Source organism: Ailuropoda melanoleuca, chromosome 14, assembly GCF_002007445.2.
Source record: "Ailuropoda melanoleuca isolate Jingjing chromosome 14, ASM200744v2, whole genome shotgun sequence".
NCBI classification, from domain to species: domain Eukaryota; kingdom Metazoa; phylum Chordata; class Mammalia; order Carnivora; family Ursidae; genus Ailuropoda; species Ailuropoda melanoleuca.
The window spans coordinates 82,180,680-82,203,975 of NC_048231.1; the positions used below are offsets into that span (position 1 = coordinate 82,180,680).

The following is a 23,296-nucleotide window of genomic DNA, read 5'->3' on the forward strand; positions in this document are numbered from 1 at the left end:
CATACTTTAAAAAACTACCTCGCCGCGAGTTCGAGGAGTGACAGCGGCAAGTCCTGGCTTCCCGGGCGGGCGGCACGGGTGAGGACAGATCCAGTTCAAGCCCCTTCATACTCCCTGCCACTCCCCGCGGCTCAGATCAGCCAAGTTTTCACTCCCACCTTCACCTGCCGCTAGCTAAGGCCACCGCTCTCTGGTCGAGAGAGGGCTGCCCACTTTGGGTCTTACCCACGCTGGCTGCTAGAAACCCCGAGAGGTGTTCTCTTTTTCAGTCCTGTTTCGGGGAAGGGGGTGTGGCGGGGAAGGATGCGAAACTCCGTCCCTCTGCTCTGCCTCTGGGGCGTCTATTGTTGCTTTGCGGCGGGAAGCTCCACGCCCCCTGGTCCGGAGGGACGGCTGCAAGGTAACGTGCACTTATTCTTATTACCCCCCCATTCCCCCCCAACTTCTCTGTGCCACGTCCCCTCTCTGGCTTGCCGACCCCTTTCCAGCCTCTCCTGGTGCCTGCGAAATCCTCCTGTCTTTCCCACTGCCCAGTTGCTCCACCTAATGAGCTTTGCAGTTCACTTGCTCCTTGGCGCTTCTGAAGAGGACATCCCCAGCGAGGCATCGGAGAAGCCGCCGGGCCGGCGGGTGCACTGGCCCGTGCGCTCACCCCCTCGCCCCACCCCTTCCATGATAAGGTTCTCTGGATCAGTGCCGTCCAACCAGCAGAATCGGCTGCCGCTGCTCTTAGAGGCGAGAAGGCTATTAGAGCTAAATGGCCTGGCGCCCCTCCTAATCTGGGTGTAGGTGTTTGGAAAGTTAAGGCGGCAGCGTAGCTGGCTCCGGTTTGGTTAGTGCTTGCGGGGAGCATTTGGTGAGTAACGTGCCGAAAGCTGCTGGGCTTATTCCCCCAGGTGGCCAGCCTCCAACCCCCTACACCCTTCCAATCACGCTCTTCCTCTTCCTACCCACCTCTCTTCACCTTCCTCCTCCTAGATGCTTGCTTTTCTTCCTTCGGAGTTCTGTATGGCAGTCTCTTCCATTACAGGAAGCCTGTCCTGGTGGAATGAGGGTAGGATCACCCATCGGGTGTGCCAAGTCAATCAGTTAAGCAGGGGAGAGGGGAGAGGGGAGATCCCCAACCCCCACCCCATTATCTCATCTTTTACTATTCTGCTGAGGTTGAGCCATCACGGACATGATGTTGGTTCATGTCGGTTTATGTACACGTGGGCAGGTTAATTTGAATGAATGGGAAAGCCTTGCTTTACCTAACATGTTTAGCGCTAACTGGGACTGTGACCTGGGGTAGGTCACATCTCTAGCTTCTCTCCTGTAAGACGCTTACGTTCCTTCCAAATTCTATATTCCATGATTCTGAGTATTTGTGAGCCATCCTTTCAGCCTCTCGAGAACGGATTTATTGTGTGCCTGCTTAGTGCTAGGCACTGTTCTAGGAGGAGGGGATACAACAGTGAGCAAAACAGATGAAGACCCCTGCCTCATGGAGCTTATATTCAGTAGTGGGAAAACAGACAGTAAACTCATTAAAATATATAAATGATGCTCGGTGGGAGAAAAGTAAAGCAGAGGAAGGAACAGGGTGCTGGTGGGAGAAGGTGGCGTAGTTTTAATCTATGGTCAGTTTTCCCTCACTGTGAAGTTTGACCACGGACAGAGGAACTGAAGGACATAAGAGAATGAGCCGTAAGGGCAACATGGGTGAAGAACAATGATAAAGTCCCAGAGGTTGAAGTGACCCAGGCTAAAAGTAGTAGGAATGAAGCTGGAGAACTCTGGAGTCGGAGAAGGCCAGATACTCAGGGGAATGTTTTATGTCGATATGTGGGTTCATCCACAAATCTGTCCCAGGAAGCCAGAAGCCTTTTGTCCTTTTGTCCTACAATTCCCCATCTGGTCTCTGTGAATGACTACCTGGGTGGGAACTGGAGAGGCAGACCATCTTTGTCCATAGTTCAAATTTCTGCTGGTTGGGGCTTTTGTTCATTACTTTAATGACAATTAACCCGAGGTCTGCTCCTGTATATTTAGTTGCATTTTCTGGAACCCTATCCTTTTACATCTGGTGTATTCTTTTCCTCCCCACTGTCACCTTCTCTACCATCTTGGTCTCTCCTTCCATGATTCCATTTGCTTCTTAGCTCTGGGATAAATGAAAACTCCTGGAGTGGTCATTTGGTATTTTTTTCCCTTTCTCTCTGGGTGATAGGAGAGTTAGATTTGCTAATTTCCAAGCCTGTCATCAAGGGATAGTTTTCTGGATGGTTGGAAGAAAGCTGGATGGGGTTCGTTTATGACTGTCCCTAATTGCATGGTGGTGAAGTGCTTCGAGTTAAGAGGCCGTAGGGACCTCAGTGACATCCGCTGTGTTTTGGGAGCTGGGTGCTGTGTGTGAGCAGTGGAGCGGAAAGGAGCAGTTTTGCTGCTTTTATGAATTTGCCCCCATGGCTTCAGCCATTTATTTAACAAACTAGAAGAACGTCTGGCTCATGTCTGGTATGACAAGGAGTCCTGAGGATGCGGGAACTCTTCGGAGTAAGTGCTGGAATCCAGCTGGGAATGCTAGGGGAAGCCCACTGTACGATAGGTTCTTATCTCTAATTCCAAAATCCAGAATCTTTCAAAATTGGAACATTTGTTTGGTAATTTGGCAAGACTCGGCCTTACCTGCCCTGGGCTCATTTGGCAGCAAAAACTGACCAGAATTGACATGAGGCTATCTATAATCGTTACTTTTTCCTTGAGTGGTGAGTAGTTCTGTGTTTCCCTGCAGGAATATTCGTGTGTTTGACGACTGGGGAATGCTCCAGACGGCACTGGGGATGTCATGTACCACATGGCTTATGCGCCATATGCCTTTCTAAAATCTGAAACATTCTGAATTCTCCATCTCAGCTGGTCCCAAGCATTTCAGGAAAGAGAATCGAGGACCAAGTAGTCACTTGAGGGAAGGAGAACTCGTTTGATAGGGAGGAGGAAAGGAGAGCAAGAGACACCTGTTTATTTCAGAGTCACAGTAATGAATACGCATGACTAATGAATATTCTTAAATATGGAGGAGATGTCTCATTATCATATCTGTGCAACTCTCCTGGGAAGTGAGGAGAAAACATTCGGCAGGTATAAAAACTGAAACCCAGAGGATTAAGTAATGTGCTCAAGATTGAACCAGAACTAGACCCCAGGTCTCTCACTGTCCGAGTCCGCTAGAGGCACCCATGCACTGTTCCTTTTCCCCCAGATGAGCACCACAAACCCAGGAATGTGCAGGCAGCTGCTGAACCTCCTGTGAGATTCAGCCTCCGCACCTCGGGGGACTCAGACCACGAGGGATGCTACCTCTCCGTCGGCCACAACCAGCCCTTGGAAGACTGTGGTTTCAACATGACGGCCAAAACCTTTTTCATCATTCATGGATGGACGGTGAGCCCCGGGGAGGGAGCTCTGCCGCTCGACACAAGATTTGGTTTCCTTTGTTTTGGCCAATTAAAAAGAAGACTGGTGCTTCCCGATTCTGCTCTCTCTCGCTCTCCCCCTCTTTTCTTGTGGCTGCTTGTGTTGCAGACAGCTGTGAAGAATGTAATGGGCACTTTGCTGAGGGGGCAATGTGGACTCCAGCAGGGTGGTATTTAATGCTGGCACACAGCGGGCTTTCAGAAAGGGGCTCTCCTGGAGGCAGCGGCCCAGCTCCACTGGCTCTTAAGGGGCCCTCTAATTACACTTAATTACATTGGTCAACCACTGCCTCGCGGGGGCCGTCCCTCCCTAAGAGCTGAGCTGAACTTCAGCAACTTGACTGGCTCTGAGAGTCTATGAAGAGCCAGCTGGCCTGGATTGCTGGCCGCCGTTGGCATGGTGCCCTCCTGTTTGCATAGAGATGGCTCCGGTTAAAGGCATTGGGGCTTTTTATGTGCCCTAGCTGAGCAATTCATATTGAAAGGCCCATGACAAACTTCAACAAAAAAGGGCTTTAACGCTCGGCTTTAGAAGCTTTTGACCAGCGAGGGGTTTATTCATTCATATAATGATGGTCTGTAGGAAAATGACACTATTAAGTGAGCAGGTTTCTGCCTGGGCTAATTGGGAGGGGACATTCCTCCTTTTAATGATGAGAAATTCATATCCGTTACATGCTTTCTGGGTCTTTAGGTCTATCACCAACTGCTGGGGTCAGGCCTGGGGGTGTGTTGGGGGGGGTAGGTGCCTATCTATCTAATATGCCTGGAGAGATGGTTAGGGGCTTGGCTCTCTATCCTTATCCCACAGCCTACAATTAGAATCATGCAATTGAACCTTTTTAAGCCCCCCGTCAAAATGCAAATACAAACTGCCTGCAACTTACAAATGGGTTGCATTCCAGAAAGTTCTTTTGTAATCTGTTTGGAACTTGGAACAGCAGTTTCCCATAGAAGCAAGATTGTAAATGGCGTTTGGGTTCCCAGGCTAGGCACAGAAAATCTATTTATCTAATAATGTACATGTAGATAGGTTTACAACTGGACCTAGGCACTATTTACAACTTTGTTTTTGTGGGAAAATGTGTTCTGAGTTCTAATTTGGGATTCCAGGGAGAGATCTTCCCTACTCTGGAATCAAGACGGATGGCAGAGATGGGTTGTGGGAAGGGGTCATCTGTTAACTCTGCATTTGCCTAGGAGACACCATCTCCTTGCATCTCCCATAGAGAAGCTAATTCTCCAGGGCAGCCTTTGGGGCCATGTGCTTGTCTGACAGGGACTCAGGCTAACCCCAGGCCAGAATGGCCTCCAACACTTATCTCATGGTGGCCCTCCTGGACAGTGGGTGGAAGCCTCAGCCACCAGCTATGGAAATTTTGATAGGAAAAGCAAGATATAAAGAGCAATGGAAGACAAACACTCACATAGCAATCCTGCCTATGGCCAGCCCTGCTCATGTGCAAATGTTTGGTGCCTGAGTAGCCATTGGGAAAGTTCTGGAACTGGCTGGAGTGAGGGCCATGGAACTGAATTCCATATTCTTAGGACTTACGAAACCATAAGAAGAATTTTTTTTCTTAAATGTCCTGTTTTCTTTGCAGATGAGTGGCATGTTTGAAAGTTGGCTCTACAAGCTGGTGTCAGCCCTGCAGATACGAGAGAAAGAAGCCAACGTCGTCGTGGTTGACTGGCTTCCCCTGGCCCACAAGCTTTACACGGACGCAGTCAATAACACCAGGGTGGTGGGACACAGTGTTGCAAGGATGCTCGATTGGCTGCAGGTAACTGCTTTTAAGAACAAGACCTTGAACCAGAACCATCTTAAGTAAATACAGCTCAGACTGTGTTAACACTCCAGGAGTCTAAAAATGTCTTTGGGATTCAAATTTTTACTGAATTAAGTATTGCTTGAAATGCTTGAAAGCTGGAACTTTGGAAAGCGTTCTAGTTATTGAGATTTCTCTGGATCTTGCCTGTTGGATTCTTTGCCAGGAGAAAATTTGCCTGATGGGTCATTACTTGCTAATGCTCCCAGGTTGGGAATAGTCAGGAGCCAGGACCAGCTTGAAATTGCGAAAACTTACCGAAGTCTGCTCTTTTCCTCTGAAGGGGAAGAGAGGGTTGGTTCCAACAAATGCAGTTGAATGCCACGCTTAAAATATTAAGTGTGGAAAACAGATCTCAAGGCCTTACGTTTACTCTCTATAGGTTAATGATTTGCCTGAGATCAGCAGACTTACCCTGAGGCAGGGGTGTACTGGCAGAGTGACCCCATGATCTGGGCAATTCCAGTCTGCCCTTCCTTTTGCCCATGGAATCTGATAAATCCTGACAGCAGTCCGGTCAGGGTTCTCGAGCAGTACCCTAGTTCTCTGCCTGGGTTGTTTTGTAGGGCTCGGTTTCTGAGCTGTGGGGTCCAGGCCCCACCTCCTCACCCTGCCAGCAAAGTGCCCTCTCTCTGGGCTTGTGGTGAGTAGGCCAGCAGCTCCTGCAGCCGAAGAAGTGGGGAAAGAGTAGGCTGCTGCGGGCTGTGGCTTATGCTTGCTCTCCAGTGGGTCCAGTGGCTTTGTCTTCCGCATGGGCACCCCCACCTCTCCTAGTGCCCGAGGGAATGGAAGTGTAGCCGAAGGGTCAGGGATGTAGCTTCTGGTCATAACTTCCACCCTGCCCTCAGCACTAGGCATTTAATGTGCTGTAAAGTCCTTTTGCCCTCCCCTTCCCTGGCTGCCAGCAATGTGGGTGACTCCCTGGCAAGCCTCTGTCCCCAGTTCCCCTGGCTCTTCCTTATGGCCACAGAATTGTTGAATTGTTGGTGACCCTGTGGGCTCAGGACCACACACTTCACTCACACACTTTTGTGACTTCCCGCAGGAAAAGGACGATTTTTCTCTTGGGAATGTCCACTTGATCGGCTACAGCCTCGGAGCTCACGTGGCTGGGTACGCTGGCAACTTCGTGGAGGGCACGGTGGGCAGAATCACAGGTAGGATCTGCTTCCTGCGCTGCGGGCTGACCCCCAGGCTCCTTCAGCTCCTCTGTCAAGCTGGCTTTTCTGAACCGCAGAGCTCCCGCAGAGGCTGCATGAGGGAGCCGTAGAGCGTTAGCTTTGGAAGGGACCCGGAGGATATCTAACCCAGAACTTTCCAGGGTTCTTTTTAGCCACAGAGTCCTTCTTTCAAGTTGAACTTGTGAGGGACCCTGATAGAGGAAACAGATAGAAGGGATGTTCTGGTCGAAGCTGGAAAGATGGTGGGTAGCGTTCACTTTGCTATGAGGCCTTCCCCTTGCCCAGAGAAATCTCAGGGTCCCAGAGCACCAGGGAACACAGTTTGAAAACCACCGGTCTAGTCTGACAGGCGAGGAAACATCCAGGAGCGAACAGCTAATAACTAACGTGCAGAACTGGGGTGGATCCTGACCTGTGAAACTTTGGGGTTCATGCTGTCGTCTGCCAGTGATGCTCGGGGCCTCCAGGGAATGGAACGAGTGGATTCTAGTTTGAATTCTGCCTTATTTCTGTTTCATCCACCTACAACCTTTTCCCAACGGAAAAGGCACGTTTTGCTGGCATGTTTATTAGTGGTAATTATCTGTTTAGAATGGATGCTTCAACTTTGTCATTAAAGAGACTGTTCTGATGTTGGTACCCAGGTCATCAAGGAAAAAATTGCATTTTCCGTCTTGGTGACCTTCTGATGTGTGTTTGGCTTAAATCATTTAATGATTTGAAAAGTGTGATTTTCTTTCCCATTTTTGTGCTTCCTCTAGGCTGAAATTAATGGAAAATTTGTTGCCCTAAACTTTTATCTTCCTTCCAGAATTCTTTGATTCGTCTTCACTCCCAGCTTCCCTCTCACCTCCAAGATACCAAGGGCCCAACTGGTCACCTAGAAAGAAAGATTTGATCAGTTTCTTTCCTGGCAGGGTTTTTATTTTAAAGCAGGAAGAAGGGAGTTCTTAGCTAACAAACGATTTAGTAAAGGTAGATTTTCAGGTTTTAGCATCAAGCTAGTGGGGTAGGTTTAAAAACACATATATTTGTGAAATTTTATTGGCCCACCTCCAATCATCTCTGGGCTTCAGTCTCTCACACACACTCACACACACACACACACACACACACACACTCACACACACACACACACACGCCTTAAGGCCCAGTTATTTGATTTAGGATAGTTTGAGAGCCTCATTTTTGTCTACCAAGACTGTGGGGCCTAAGCGTCCAGGTGGACGCGATTGTGTGGTCACGTGACTGATCATTAACCCATTGCTGGTGCAAAGCTGGTCCGCTCTAAGGCACTCTGGGTTCCATTGTCTGAGCAGCATCCCCGGCTCCCAGTGACAGGCATGATGTTTCAGAGCCAGACCAGCCTAGTTCAAACTGCAGCGCATATGAGTATCAGGTCCCCAACTCCCCTCCCCCGCCCCCCATGAGGGTCGTTGGCTTGCAAGGACAAGCTGCAGATCCTCTCGTCCCCCCTTTCTGAATCTGAAATGAGACGGGGCTAGGGAAGAGTTTTCCAGTTCTTTCCCCCTGCCTGGGTGGCAGCTGCTGAGATGCGGGCTCTGCTGGCCGAATGCTAATCAGTGCTTCGCGCCGTCTGCCTGTCAGAAGCACGCCCCTTTCCTCCAGCCTGTCTCTGTGGGCAGGGGCCTGGGTGAGCATGGCGGGAAGGAGGACCCTCTGTCCCGTTGCCAAGCAGCCTCTCAGAGGGTATGTGGCTCACCTGATGCATGCTGTTGTGCGTGTCCGATGGGGGAGGCGTGTGTGCTCTCCTCCCCTCTCCGTTGGTAGACTTCCCATGGGCCTGAGAACCAGGGGGTCCCAACTAGTAGAAGGACCAGACTGCAGCTCATGTGATGCCATTGCGCATTCAACAACAGGGGGACACCTGAATCCTGGTCTGCTTGGATTAGAGCTGTGGAGAGATTAGGCTTTTGAGAACATTCTGTGCAATACTAGGGAAGAGGTCATAGATTTCTAATTGAACCTGTGTCTAGTTAGTTACAAATAAGCAAGTAGATTCATTCGTTCATTCAAGAACTATGAATTAAGTGTCCACTCTGTACAGACACTGGGCCAGATTCTTCCTAATGTCAAGTATCTAAGATGTGACAAGGACTTTATGCTATCTCTAAGACCCATCGCAAAGGGGCCACAGGGGCCTTTCAGCTTCATTTTACAGATGGGGGAACTAGGACTCAGTGCTTAAATAATGGGAACAACATCTTACATCCTAAGTAGCAGGGTCAGGATTAAAACCCAGGCCGTCGGCTTGCTGAGCCCGTACCTAGCCACGCGCGCCATCCCACCTCTCCTTTGTCGGTGCAGATAAAATAGTGATTGCAATGCAGCAGGGCCCGCCCTCCAGGCCAGAGTGCAGAGGTTTTCCGGGTGTGCATGCGTGTGCATGCGTGTATGTGTTCCGTCTGCTGGACAAAACATCTTTGGAAAGGCTCTGACCGAATGGAAGAAGGGGCGGTTCTCCACCTGTTCTTTTTTTGGCGAGGACAAGCTCTCCCTTCTATTCCTAGTTAAAAAAAGCAAGTTGTGCAACTTTTCCCCATCGTCTATGAGCGCTGGCGTTGTGTCAGGCTGGGTGAGTCTGGGTAGGTGATGGTCAGCCTGCCCCCACCCCCCTCCCTTCCCAGCTGTGTTCTCCAGAAGCCCAGTCAGCCGCCCGCATTCCTCCAGCTCAGCTTGGTTTCCATGGCACTGACCGTCTGGTGGAGACTTTTGTTCGCATCAAGCAAAGAGCCCCTCTCTTGTATTGGTTGCAAAGCAGAATGGTCTTCTCTCTCTCTCTCTCTCTCTCTCTCTCTCTCTCTCTCTTTTTCTTCCAGAAAATATAGCAAGAGGCAGGGGGAGGCTCCCTGTGTTGGTACTGTAGCCCTTGGAAGCCTCTGAACCGAGTCATTGTGGGCCGTGCGGGGGGGAGTCACTGCTTTTGTGCCATCCTCCTTTGGGGCCCTGGCCTATGGGTGAGCCACCAGACAGGCCGGGCTTCCTTTCTGCCTTGGTCATACGGGCATTTCTCGAAGCTTCTGGAACCTGTTTATTTTCAGCCTCTACAGTACTCCTGAGTGACGAGTTTCCTAAGTTTACTGTCCACGCCAGACAATAGCTCTGCCTATGGTTTTGTCTGAAATCACCCCAGTGATTCAAGCCTCACAGTGTGCTTGTGCTGGGATCTGATGGGTTCTGTTACCCATCTCCTCCCTTTATGACTCTGTTCTTAGTCTTCACTCCTCTCTGATGCGGTGTTTCCAGGCCTCAGCACTGTTCACATTTTGGGTCAGCTAATGCTTTGTTGTGGGCGCTGACCTGAGCCTTACTGGGTGTTTATCTGCCCCCCTGGCCTCCTCCCGCTAGCTGCTAGCAGCTTCTCTCCCTCTCCCCACAACTGTGACAATGAAAAATGTCTCCAGCCATTGCCAAATGTCCCCTTAGGAGCAAAATCACTCCCAGCTGAGAACCACTGTTCTAGACTAAACAGTGCACAGTATTCTCAACTTTCTCCAGGCCCTCTCCCTGTGTCTGTAGGGCAGAGAGCCTTCCAGGCTGGCATGAGTTCGAATCCCAAAATTACTTGCGCTTGGTAATAGCAGCTAGTGTCCGCACTGACAAGCACTTAATCTCTTACTATCTCACGTGAGCTGGATGGATTAAGATGTTCCGGTTCAATGGTGTTGATGATACTGACGGTGGGAGGAGTTTTGTCCTATGTAGTTCATAGACCACCTCCTTTTAGGATCACCTGGGGCATAAATACACATTTCCGGGCTCCACACCAGATGGAGCCATAGAATCTCGAGGGGGTTGGGGAATCTGCATCTCATGCTTTTCAAACTCTTTTTTTGAATGGTTTACATTCATGTGGTTCCAAAATAAAAGCCTCTTTTCTTGTTGCTACTACCTGCATGCTTCCCTTCCCTGCCCTCTCCGCCAGCACACATGTGCCCACGTAGCCAGTGGCTTGTGTGTCCTTCCAGTGTCTTCTTTTTTTTTTAAGATTTTATTTATTTATTAGAGAGAGAGCACAAGCAGGGGGAGCGGCAGGCAGAGGGAGAGGGAAAGGGAGAAGCAGGCTCTCTGCTCAGCAGGGAGCCCCATGTGGGGCTCGATCCCAGAACCCTAGGGTCATGACCTGAGCTGAAGGCAGACGCTTAACCGACTGGGCCACCCAGGCACCCCTCCTTCCAGAGTTTTTTTTTTTTTTATAGCTACATAGTAGAATTTGAATTTTCAACAAGCTCCCAGTGATATTTGTGCTGTTTCAAATGTGAGAACCAGTTCTCTCTACATGGCTGCTTGCCTGTTCAGTGCGGGAAGTTTGCAGGCAAAAAGAGTTCTCCTTCTAGCTGCAAAATACAGGAATTCAGGAGGCCTGGGATATGGCTCCTCAGTGTGTCTGGTGTGGCCCCTACCCCTGATCTCACCATTCCACCCTTGGGCTTGATTCATCACTGAAGGAGGGGGAAGAGTAAGTCCATATACAAATAGCTCAGTTTGGGTAAACTGAGTCTTCCCTCCAAAAGAGGCAGGTAGCTTGGTTATTGCATAAAAAGCCTGCTAAATTAAGGCTGTGGATGGCTTTCAGTGGCAGAATAAATGGGACAAATGACTTAGTTCAGCCAGCCTGCGTTCTTTCCAGAACTGCTCCATTTCTGACAGTCTGGGGCTCCTGGGAGCTGCATGTCATTGTGAACCTGGCAGCCAGCTCTCTGAGTCTGTCAAGAAGAAAGTGCAGGTTCCCCAAGTGTGGGCATCACACGGTTCCAGATTTACGGGGCTTGGCTCCGCGGATGCCTTCATTGCGCACATGTGGGTTTACTTTTAAGTCAGGACTCGTGGATGTGGCACACCTGACACAGTTGGCCTTGGCTCCCTCTTCTGCTGTAGGTCTGGATCCCGCCGGGCCGTTGTTCGAAGGGGTGGACATCCACAGGAGGCTGTCCCCTGACGATGCAGACTTCGTGGATGTCCTCCACACCTACACACGTTCCTTCGGCTTGAGCATCGGGATTCAGATGCCCGTGGGCCACATCGACATCTACCCCAACGGGGGTGACTTCCAGCCGGGCTGTGGACTCAATGACGTCTTGGGGTCAATCGCATATGGAAGTGAGTGCCTTGTTTTCTGCTTCGTGGAGAGGTTTGACTCGGTTATCACATCTGCTCCTGAATCAGCCCGAGCTGGTTGTGCTCCCAACGATGTTCATTTCATTATGCCCCCGCCCCAACGGGGGCCGCCAACCCCATGTACAACTTGTCCTTTTATAGGCTTGTTAACAGCCATCTTTGGGTCTCTGCTTGGCGTCCTCATGCTTTGAGGTCCCAATTATTATTGATTTATTTCTTTTTATAAGAAAAGGAATATATATTTGTTGGGGAAAAAAAATCTAGCAATGCAAAATCGCATAGAGCAAAAAGTAGACCCCTTTCTCCCACTCCTCTTTCAATCTTCAGAGGCAGCTGATAGGAACAATTTTGTATGTATCCTTCTGGTCTTTTTTTCTTTGCAAATGTGTGTGTGTGCACACATGTGCGTGTGTGAGAGAGATTATATTTTTTGAAATCAAATAGTTCTGTAACTTTCCTTTTTCAGTCATTACATATATATATATATTTATATATATAGTGAATGTCCTTAAACATCAGAGCACATAGATTTACTTAACTTATTCTTTTTAAAAAAGATTTTATTGATTTATTTGAGAGAGAGAGCGCGAGAATGCACAAGCAGGGGGAGCAGAGGGAGAGGAAGAAGCGGGCTCCTCACGGAGCGGGGAGCCGGATGTGGGCCTCGATCCCAGGACCCTGAGCCGAAGGCAGACTCTTAACTGACTGAGCCACCCAGGCGCCCCTACCTTATTCTTTTTAAAGGCTGTACAATCTTCTACAGAATGGATGCACTAAAATTTGATTTTTTGTGACATTTTAAAGAAGGAAAACCAAGATGATGTCTCCACTACTTATGATTTACCTTCTTAATGCCTGAGCCTGTTCTCAGCAGACTGGGGTTGAACTGAATTTGCCGCTGAAACTGATGTGTGGCCTCAGTGACCAATCTCTTTCCGGGTTTCCCACTTCCTCTCTCGCTGCCTCGGGTCCCGGCAGTCTTGCTACGCCTTGGCCCCTGTTGACTCTCTGCACTCTGATCTCTGCCCTTCAGATGTCCCCTCTCTCCCCTTCAGTCTTAAGACTGTAGCCCTCTCCCAATGTCATAACATCCAAGTAGCCCCTGCAAGGCTTGGAGGTCGAGGCTAGGACCCCCATCAGATGACAGCATTCCTTAAGGCCCGTGGTGTTACTGAGGAAGGGATGGGATGGCTTTGTCAAATTTTTCTTAAGGTCCTAGGATTTACCGAACGACTGGCTTTAGCTTCTGGTTATAAGAGATTATGATGTCCTGTGGGCCAGAAAATCCAAATTATACTCCTAACTTTGTAACCAACTGATCGTGTGACTCTGAGCCAGTAACTTCACGTCTATGGCCCTTGGGGTCATAATGCGTATTTGATGAAAGGCTCATCCTGCATTGTTCCCTGTCTCCCTGTCTGCCAGCAATCACGGAGGTGGTGAAATGCGAGCATGAGAGGGCTGTCCACCTCTTTGTCGACTCCCTGGTGAACCAGGACAAGCCGAGTTTTGCGTTCCAGTGCACGGACTCAAATCGCTTCAAGAAGGGGATCTGTCTCAGTTGCCGGAAGAACCGGTGTAATAGCATTGGGTACAACGCCAAGAAAACAAGGAGCAAGAGGAACAGCAAAATGTATCTCAAAACCCGGGCAGGCATGCCTTTCAGAGGTGACCCTCAGTCCCCACAGGAAGGCCCTTCATCTTTTCCCTTCTTCTCAGTACCATGTTGTGGAAAGCGCACATCCCGGCCCGAGAGACGGGACCGGCCCCATGAAATCAAATCCCTGCAGATCAAATGACGCTGTGCATGCCCTGGGAAAGTTAATCATTAAAAAGAAGTGGTGGGGACTTCTTCCGTGATGCCCATCATCACTCCCTGATTGCGATATCAATATCTTAAATTTGCATTAAGATAGAAATTTTCCATTTCTTTGCATTTGCCTTTTGCAAATCTATTTCATGTTTTTCTCATTTGAGTGTCACAACAAATTGGAGATAGGTCCAACAGCAAATCAAAATCATGTCTTGCCTTTTCACAATATGCTCTAAGACCATAGGAGTTTGTGGGTGTTATTTTGCAGATGAGGAAGCTGGGGTTCAAAGAGTTCATACCTTGGTCCTTCATTCAAGGTCACACAGCTAGAGAGTTGCTAGGCGGGAACTCTCCCCCATCCCAAATTCCCTGAACCCCAAGTTTGGGGCTCGTTTGATACTGCCGTGATCCCTTATGCCATTGGACTGCAGAAGAGCAGAGGGAGGCTGGAGGCTAGAGGAGGCTGGAGGCTGGGCTGAACCAAAAGGACATCAGCCCCTAAAAACTCAGTGTGCTGGGTGACTCAGTTAGAGGCGGGGTGTCCCGAGATGGCCAGCAAACCTCACTAATGCCTTTGTTCTGCTGTCTCTGCAGTTTACCATTATCAGATGAAAATCCATATCTTCAGCTACAAGGCATTGGGAGAAATCGAGCCCAACTTTTATGTTACCCTTTATGGTACCAGCGCAGACTCCCAGCTTCTGCCTTTGGAAATGTAAGTCCCTAGCTCCCTTTGATGGGTTCAGGGCCAAGAACAAGTCGGTCTAAGAATGGGTGAGCATGGGAATCTGTGAACAAGAGCAGGGGAGCGTGGCCCAAAGGCCGGCGGGAAGGGCTGGGTGCTCTGGAGACAACTGTGGTCCACACTCGCCCCCAAGCCCTTGACTCAGACCCTTTCCGGGAGGGATGCTCCTGGATGAATCAGCAGCATGAGAAGCTCTGGATCAGCTGGACAGAAACTGCTGTTTCATTTCAGGCAACGCCTGACACCTGAGGCTGTAGGAAATTTGGAACGTAAATGCCATTCCTGCACCATTTCTAATTGTCATGTGGGAAGGGCACATAGCCATCATGTAAATTTGTTGAACGCACGCAAGGTACAAAATGCCATGCCAAGTAATGTTGGCATTGCAAAATAATGTCATCCAAGTACTTGCTTCCTAGGGCTCAGGGTCTAGTCAGGGGGACCCGGTGTGTCTGCATACACTCTCGCACACAGATGGGGTGGGACAGGCCCCCCAAGTGTCAAATGAGGGGGACAGGCAGGAGGGGGCTGGGAGTTCAGAGGGAGACCGGTGTCTGTGGGCCCGTTTCTCCACAGTCACTGTGGAGCAGGTGCTGCCACTGTGTCACCCCACACAGTGGGACAGTTTTCCAGTGGCAGGTCAGTGACACCTGCTCCTGTGTCCCCTTGCAGAGTGGAGCAGATCGGGCTGAATGCCACCAACACCTTCCTGGTCTACACCGAGGAGGACCTGGGAGACCTCTTGAAGATCAAACTCACCTGGGAGGGGACAGCTCAGTCCTGGTACAACCTGTGGAAGGCGCTTCGCAGCTACCTGTCCCAGCCCCGCAGCACCGAGCGGGAGCTGAGTATCAGGCGAATCCGGGTCAAGTCTGGGGAAACTCAGCGGAGGTAAGGGCCTCGTGTCAACGGTGAGCAGGGAGCGTCTGCGTCTGCCGTGTCCTCTCCTTTGCTGCGAGGGCACTTCCAACATTGCCATACCCAGAGCAGTGGGCAACCCCACAGACCTTGCAAGGAAAAGTGAATTCTACATCGAGACCTCTGTCAACCATTGTGGAGCTTGTGTCCTGATTCCAGGCCCTCAGCTGAGGGGGTGGGCAAAGTGGGGGCTGGAGTCCAGCCTCGGTTGTGTTTGCTGGACCCTCTGTTGGCCCAGAGGAAGGAGGACTTCTCCTGGATGGGCTCCTTAGGACCACTGCCTTGCTGATCTCTTTGCTATGGGGTCCATGCAACCAACGCCTTTGCTTGCCCCTGTCCAGAGAAAACTCGAGTAGCAAGCCTAGGGAGCCCCCACAGATGAGGCCTGCCTGAGGCCCCGGTTTCCCCAGCACCTGATTTTCAGCACTATCCCCTTCCTTTGGAGGCTGTGAGTCAAGGTTATGGGGTGGGGCCCTGACGTCAAGTAACAGAGAATCCTCTACGCCGTGCCAGCTGGCAGTTCCCCCATGGCTTTTAACGTTCAGCCTAGCATGAGAGCTCCAGACCTATATGTGTCAGCCCCTAAAACCGTTCCTGGACTCTCTGAGCAGACTTCTAAGCAGAAGTCAGGGAAGCCGGTGAGACCATTGTCAAGACAGGAGGGTTTCCTTGGCCACGTCTTTCTGTGGGCTGCTGGGAGGTCACTGCCAGCTTTGGGGTGATAGGAAGCAGCCTACACCCTCTCTGTACCTTGCCCGTTTTTTTTCCTCCATCACAGTTCTTCATGTGTCCCGTTTCCATCCATCACCTGTGGCACAGCGTGGCCGAGGTGGGGGGAGGCTTGAGTCCCTTGTCTGAGTGATTCTGGCAAGTGGGGGAGCTAAAGCCCCTTTGTACCCTTCCCCTGTTGGGGGGTTACAGTAAATGCGTTCTCCAACGTGATTAGATATTATTAAATCTCCTTCCAAGGTGTTTAGACAAATGGACAGTCTAATAGCAAGAGTTCCCCTCTCCCTCCTCCTCATCTCCACTTGGTGGGACACTCTCACCATTGGGTGTGAATTGTGTTAATGTGTTGTGTTAATATGTTTTAATTTCCTGATCTCCATGAGGTGGGTCCCCTTCTTATATGTTTATGGGCTGTTTGGGCTTCCCGCTAAAGGTTCTTAAACCTATTCTGAATGTGGCCTTTGTCCTTTCAGTCTGCCAGTCCCATACATCAGGGTCAGGTGTCCCATATACATCTTTTGGCCATGGTGTCATGTTAACTACACCAGCGAGGCCCACATGGTTTGGCTGTAAGTTATAGTCGAAATGCTTATTCGAGTACTGATTTCTTCCGTGCTCTTGGTTGAGCATTTTCTGAATCTTTGATTTTGACTCGCAGCTGAATTCCAATTCTGCTTATCGGTGGGTATTTACAAGTACCCTGTTGGAGGTACTGTGAATTCCTCCATTTGAGGAGTGTGTCGTTCACCACAGGTATGGGAATCCATGAGCGATTTGAGGCATGTATAATGTTAAAATAAGACATTCGTTATTAACTCCATGCCATACAAGGTAACGACAATAGCAAAACCAACATTTATATAACAAGATGCTTTTCTATGAAGGTCAAGGGCTTGGGAGTCAGAGAGGCTATGCTTTGAAAGGCAGGCAGACTTTTGGATGGACAGACAGAAGAAGGTGGAAGGGGAGTGATGAAAATCTGCATGAACCAAATCATGGCAGATGTCCGAGTGAGACATGTTTAGGACACTCGCAGCAGCAATGGGGAGTTCCAAAGGTTTGGGTCAGGGTGTGGCATGATGAAAACACCCTTTTCTCCTCACTTGGTCCACTTTGGATCCAGAAAGCACCATCTGGCTGAGGCACAGCAATGTGCCTCTCCCCGATTTGTATAGAGTTTGGGCTACATTGGTGGTTTCTTTTCCCTCCTAGATTAACTTTTTGTGTGCAAGACTTTGAGAACACCAGCATCTCCCCTGGCCAAGAGCTCTGGTTCCACAAGTGTCGAGATGGCTGGGGAATGAAAAACGAAACCAGGTAACTGGGACTTTCTCACTTGCAATGTACGCTGACAGGTGCCCCAGCATGTGCTGGACATGGGTCTGGGCACGTGGGACCCAGCAGTGAGCAAAACCGATACAAATCCCTTCTCTTGTGAAGCTGACCTATTGGAAGAAGCTGGAATCCGTGGAGTAAGCAGGATGTCGGAGGGTGGTTGTGTCCTTCTGCCTCTTGGTCTGCCTTCCCCGGAAGACGTTCATGGCCCATGGCCCCGCAGGAATCAGGCCATCTTAGAATGAACCTCTTCATGGTGACCGGGGCTGTAGGAAGGTTCCAGAGCTCCTGGTTTCCTTCCGGGCACCAGTTTGGAGTGGGGAGTCAGGTGGGAGGTAAAGAAGAAGTGTAAGACATAGTCCCCATGTGTAGGGTTCCTGGAGCCCCTGTTGGTGTAAGGCGATACTAGCGGGCATTTCTCCCCATCTTGCTTCAGTGTCCCATTGCCCCATGCGGGAGTCCCATTACTTCAGAATTAAGGAAGGCCGGTCTCATGGTGTGAGGCAGTGGGTGCATCCAAAGGGGGAATTCATCACAGAGCCTCTGAGCCTAAGCGCCAGCTGAAGACGATGGAGACAGGCCCCCCACTGGCCCCCACCACTAACCCCAACCCAAGTGCTGGGTAATAATTTGACCACCATACACCAAGCACGCGGTGCGTGCCCACCTGTGTTCCGTGCCTTCCCTATACGATCTCATTTACTCTTGTCATCAACCCCATGACGCTGGTGGTGATAACCCTGCATGCTGTGGTGGGACCTAAGGCTCAAGGAAGTTGGGTCATTCTTTCTAGGTCCCCCAGCTGGTGATGGCCGGGCGAACCTTTGCAGGATGTTGCTTTCTTCTGAAGCCTGTACTCTTTCTTGAGCATGGAGCTTTCGCTTGCTCAGATAAATCACCTCACCTTGACTGGGTATCAATTATCAAGCAGCTGCACCCATGCTGGGGTCCCCTGTGATTAACCGTCTGCCAGCCCCGGGGGCCGGTCTGCATCCCCACAGCTCTCTCCTGTTCAGGATCACCAGCCTGATGACAAGCTTGGTGATCACGGGACGCACAGGATTCTGAAAACTGCCCGTCTAACGGAGCGGCTCAGCCTAGAGCAGGCGCATAGCATATTCTGCTCGAATAATAATTTTAATTCTTTATGTTTGTATTCAAATGTATACCTTCCAAGTGTTTCCCCAAATATTAATTTCGTGGATCCTCAGAACAGCCATGTAGATTGGACACGCCCAGGGAGGGGCATTATTCTTATCATTATTCTTACGCTAACATATCTTATGATTAGCCATTTTATTCTTCTTTTCCGCTCCAGAACTTCACAACAGTTAAGAATGCTGTAACTCACCTCCTACTGCCTCTTTGAGAAAATAAGTCATCCATTCCTCTAGCCTCAAAGGAACAGAAAGCAATAGAAGCCCGAGTAAGACATCAACACTAGGAGGTCGTGACGTCCCTAGACATATGTGTTTTTTTTTTAATGATTTTTTATTATATTATGTTAGTCACCATACAGTACATCCCCGGATTCCGATGTAAAGTTCGATGCTTCATTAGTTGCGTATAACACCCAGTGCACCGTGCAATACGTGCCCTCCTTCCTACCCATCACCAGCCTATCCCATTCCCCCACCCCCCTCCCCTCTGAAGTCCTCAGTTTGTTTCTCATAGTCCGTAGTCTCTCATGCTTCATTCCCCCTTCTGATTACCCCCCCTTTCTTTATCCCTTTCTTCCCCTACCGATCATCCTAGTTCTTATGTTCCATAGATGAGAGAAATCATATCCTAGACATATGCTAAGCCTTCAGTATTCTCTCCCCTGATGTGGATACTGGTCACCTATTCACTGATAAAGAGACTGAGGTTCTGGGAGGTTCAGTTGCACAATAGCATAGCTGAGACTCAAATCAAGATCTCTGGATTCTGTCTTGTCCCCTTCCTGTCATCCTACAGTCTCTCTTGTGTTTCTAGGTCAAAGCAAAGAGGACTCATAGATAGTTCTCCCTGCGTGTGTGTGTGTGCATGTGTGTGTGGCGGATGAGTATTGTGGTAAATCTGTGCAAGCCAGCACTGAGGTGTAAGTAGCTAGAAACCCAGTGTTGGGTTTCTCAAAGTGAATTCATGGCTTGTTGGGAGAGGGGGAGGAAGAGGCACTCAGGACCCTCTCCTCTTGTTCTGAATGAGAAGCAAGTAAAACTGTGTCATAGGTGTGTAAGAAAGCCTGGTTGCGGTAAACCGAGCACACGCTCAGTGCCGGCTGGCGTGTTTGCCAAGCAAGTGACTGAGGCCTGTCTTACAGGGTTTCCTACAGCCGAGCTGTGGACCTTCTGTGAGGGGCCAGCAAGGCCTGCCCACCCCCGCCTTCCAGGGACACGGAGGAGAGTTACTGCTAAGGACCCACCTGATGGAAGGACACCTCTTGGTCTGGACCCTCAAGCACCGGAAAGAGTCTCTGCCGGGCCCCGCAACTTACCTCCTATGATGGTTGGGACTTCTCGCCAGAGCGGACCACGCACTGCTGTTCCTGCCGTTCCTGCTGCTCTAGAAAGCTCTAACTCCAGCCCTGTGTCCAAAGGGTCGAAGGCCCGGGGCTGCTTGTGCACAGCGGGCTGCTCTCTAAGTGCCTGGGTGAGCCTGTGCTTAACCCGAGAAGGAGCACTCGTGGAAGTGCGTGGAAGGCTGTGAGCTGCCTGGCCTGACCTGACCTGTGAGGTGGGGAGAGGTCGTTCTGCTGGGAACTTACTCGCATCAGGATGGCAGACCTGTGACCTCATTCACCCAGAGAGAGGGGAGTGAAGAGCTGGGGTGGTGGCGAGGCCTTCACTGTTGGGGTTCCGTGGGCTGCACTGATCCATACTGGTTCCATTTCAGACATTCCGTCCTGCTCCCCAGCGCACTCTCTAAAGCACGCATCATTGGCGTTCTCGGTTTTCCGTTGCCTATTTTTTGATTGGTCAAATGTTTCTTAAGCACTTAGCCCTAATTAGCACATGGCAGTAGACACATTCGTGAACCTTTCCAGGCTTGGAACCTAAGGGGGTTGGGATTTCTAGACTCCCTTCCAGTCTTGGTGATCCATGGATATACACGTGACGAGGGGCACGAGGGACACGGCGGGGCAGGGGGGGCAGATACAGGGGGTGAGAGTTGGGGATCCTAGGCGTTCAGGGGTTTCCGCCGGTTCTGGAAGAGTGACATGTTTGATCACTTGCATGGGAGCAAGCGAAGTGCCATAGTTGCTGGGGACAGAAGGGTGGCCAATCGCGAATGTGATTGTTGCAGAGCGGAACCTCATCTGCTTAGGAAGATAGCAGGCCTTACGTATCTGTTCTACACATCCGCTCACCAGAAACCAGCACCTGTCCAACAGCGCTGGCACTAAGATTTAACGGAGGGCTTCTTCCTCCTCCGAATACCTTACTCTCCTACCCGTGCCTTCTCTGTGTTGAGCTCAGAAAAGCCTCCAATTCTCGATCTGGATATGAATGACTGTACGTGATATCTGGGAAGCTGTTTTATACTTTTCCGAAGATTTGCACATGCCTAACCTAACTAGAGACTCACAACGGGAGGCGGGCAGGGCAGCTCAAGCCTCTACTTGAGGCTTCGTGAGGTCTGGCCACATGCCTGGGATTATATACCAAGTCGGTGGTGGAGTTAGCCGATGCCCCAGATTTCCTGGAGGCAAGTCCATAGTGTGCTCCTTTCTGCAACTTCACCAAGAGGTCCATCGCCTTTCCCAGCAGTATGACCCAGATGTGACAAACAAGGAATTGTTTTTCAGAGCCGTCCATAAATCCATAAACCCTTTTATTAATATATAACCAGGAAAGCAACTGTTCTCAGAGGCTGGGCGTTTTATGGATGAGATTTATTTGGAAGGAGATGGGATGTCAGGTTGGGGGAGAAGAGTGATTTTCGTTGTACTTAGATTTTAAAGGACGTAGTTTTAATCTGTGTGGTGCCAAAGTTGTATGTTCAATGCTAAACTTCCGAAGACGTAACCAGTCAAGTCTTAATTCAAGGTATTTTCTTAAATTGTATGCCTTGTCTGTTGCTTCTGGGAGTGGTTTCTAGCCAAAGTGGAGCCTATGTTATTGATGGTGTGTCCTGATTTCTTCTGACATCTATTTTTAGGAATGGAAACCTTAGGAATCAATTCCTCAGTGCGCCTTGTATTTATACATTTGGCTTGAAGCCTTATTTGTATATAATGATGCTTTTTTTTTAACACTTAGAACACTATTTATTTCTCAAGTGTATATAATGTATAAAAACAAATACATGGTTAGTTTTTATTTTAAAATTAACCAGTTTTGTGATTGAAATTTTTTAATAGTAAAATAATAAAAATCTATACAATGCTTTGTGGTCTGGCATCTCAATTCTTAATATTTGAAAGAATTATGGCTGCCCAAGCCTAAGGTTTGACAAAAAGTTACTTTCGTATCAGCTGTATTCTCTATTTGATAGTAATTATAGGTAGGACGTAGACAATAGCTCCTTTCTCTAAAGACCAAGATGGAAATTTATTTATTTATTTTTTTAAAGATTAGGGAGAGAGCACACAAGCAGGGTGAGGGGCAGAAAGAGAGGAGAAGCAGGCTCCCCCGTGGGCAGAGCCCAATGTGGGACTCGATCCAAGGACCCCAGGATCATGACCTGAGCTGAAAGTAGACGCTTAATCGACTGAGCCACCCAGGCGTCCCAATCTGGAAAATTAATCAAATCGCGGACGTGCCTGAAGTGTATGTTAGGAAAAAGAGCAGGTGGCCGAATATTGGTGAAGCTTGGGGAGGACATAGGTTTGGTTGCATGGGACCCAGATAACAGTGACTTGAGCCAGGCAGAAGATGAGTTCTCTACTGTGCTCAAATCTCAGCTGGTATTGAGGGCTGCTCCATAACGCCGAGAGGGGTCCAGGCTCTAAGTTTTTGCTGTGCCACCCACAGGATGTTTCCCTCATCCCCACGGTTCAAAGTGTCCCCCATTAGGTCCCTTCCAGACCGTGAGGAGGAGGAGAAATCCATGTGCCATGAAAATGCTGAACTAGACAAAGTTACTGTTTGTCAAATTCTGACATCTCTTTCTTATGTCTCTTGCTTTCTTCACTCTACGTAATATCAGAGGTACTTCTCTTGCAGCAATAAAGCTCAATGATAATTTTATCCATGGCTGAAGAAATTTCCATGCAGTGGTGGACCATCATGCTTTACTTAGCCGTCACTCTGTGGCTGGTCATCAGGTCCACATTCCTTTCCTGCCCACTTTGTTCCCCTGGTGCCTCCTTTCTTATGGCCCATTCTCACATTGCTCCAAGCATTTCCCCTCCCATATTCCTCAAATGTTCCATTTTCCGAATTTACTTGAGTTTCTACTCCCTCAACCCAAGCTCTTGTTTATTCGGTGTAGCTGACTTCCACAAGGGATGGAAAGTTGGAAGCTTTCAATTCAGTCGTGCTCACGCATCAATGGCTAGTAGGCCTTCCCATCGTCAAAATAAGATGCTTGTTAAGTCAAATTAATCTTTGATTTGCCTTGAGGGAGCGGAGCAAATCAAAAGAAAGGTTTCCTGTTAGGGTAGGAAGATAATGGGTCAGGGTAGCCACCTTACAAACAGGCTAGTCCAGCTTGGGCATCTTTCCTCTAGTGAAGTCCCCCCAATACTGCCAGTTTTCGCAGTTGATCCCATTCCTTCAGTCCTGAAACTGGGAGCATCAGTATTTGTTTTTTCCCTCCCTCTTCTCCCCGGCGGTTTCCATGGCGGCCCGGGTTGCCATGGAGAAGTGGAGAGAAGTGTCAAAAGCTGTCTTTTGTAACTGTGCGGTTATCTACAAATTGGGGACGGTCTCTCCTAAAAAAAGCTTACGAAGTATGCGAAAAGAATACAAGTAAAACAAATGCAAACTAGGGTTCAAGTCATTTTTTCCGCTAAACACCTGCGGTTAGCAAAATCATTTAATCTTGACTTTCTTCATACCATCCCAGTGCATGTGTATGTTGCAACGGGAAAGTGCTGCTGGAAGAGTCCGGAAGCTAGGACAGGTCTAAGCAGGCAAGGGCTCAGGTCCCGAGATCAGCAAGGGCAGCAAGGAACGGTATCCGGCCCCGTGCTACTTATCGCAGCCCAAAGGAATGCACAATCT

The 23,296-nt window shown here is 49.5% G+C and overlaps 1 protein-coding gene across 2 annotated transcripts; it reads left to right on the forward strand.

Moving 5' to 3' along the window:
- The first annotated feature begins 42 nt into the window (after positions 1-42).
- Positions 43-21,477, forward strand: LIPG (lipase G, endothelial type). Of its 2 annotated transcripts, none has more exons than XM_019808524.2 (10): positions 43-400; positions 3,245-3,426; positions 5,063-5,242; positions 6,333-6,444; positions 11,368-11,589; positions 13,033-13,275; positions 14,015-14,135; positions 14,838-15,056; positions 17,025-17,129; positions 19,450-21,476. In XM_019808524.2, exons 1-10 carry the CDS (start codon positions 304-306, stop codon positions 19,481-19,483), a joined length of 1,515 nt encoding a protein of 504 aa, XP_019664083.1. In that variant the 5' UTR covers positions 43-303; the 3' UTR covers positions 19,484-21,476. The 2 variants fall into 2 exon arrangements, with proteins under 2 accessions (XP_019664083.1, XP_034498681.1); XM_034642790.1 differs by lacking the exon at positions 43-400 and adding an exon at positions 685-856 and having other exon boundaries at positions 19,450-21,477.
- Positions 21,478-23,296: the final 1,819 nt, after the last annotated feature.

Excerpts from the sequence above, each read along its gene's own strand:
- LIPG (XM_019808524.2), top strand. The coding sequence starts at position 304 with ATGCGAAACTCCGTCCCTCTGCTCTGCCTCTGGGGCGTCTATTGTTGC. Across the intron at positions 3,427-5,062 it reads TCATCATTCATGGATGGACG|ATGAGTGGCATGTTTGAAAG; the intron begins GTGAGCCCCGGG and ends TTTTCTTTGCAG. Across the intron at positions 17,130-19,449 it reads GGAATGAAAAACGAAACCAG|GGTTTCCTACAGCCGAGCTG; the intron begins GTAACTGGGACT and ends CCTGTCTTACAG.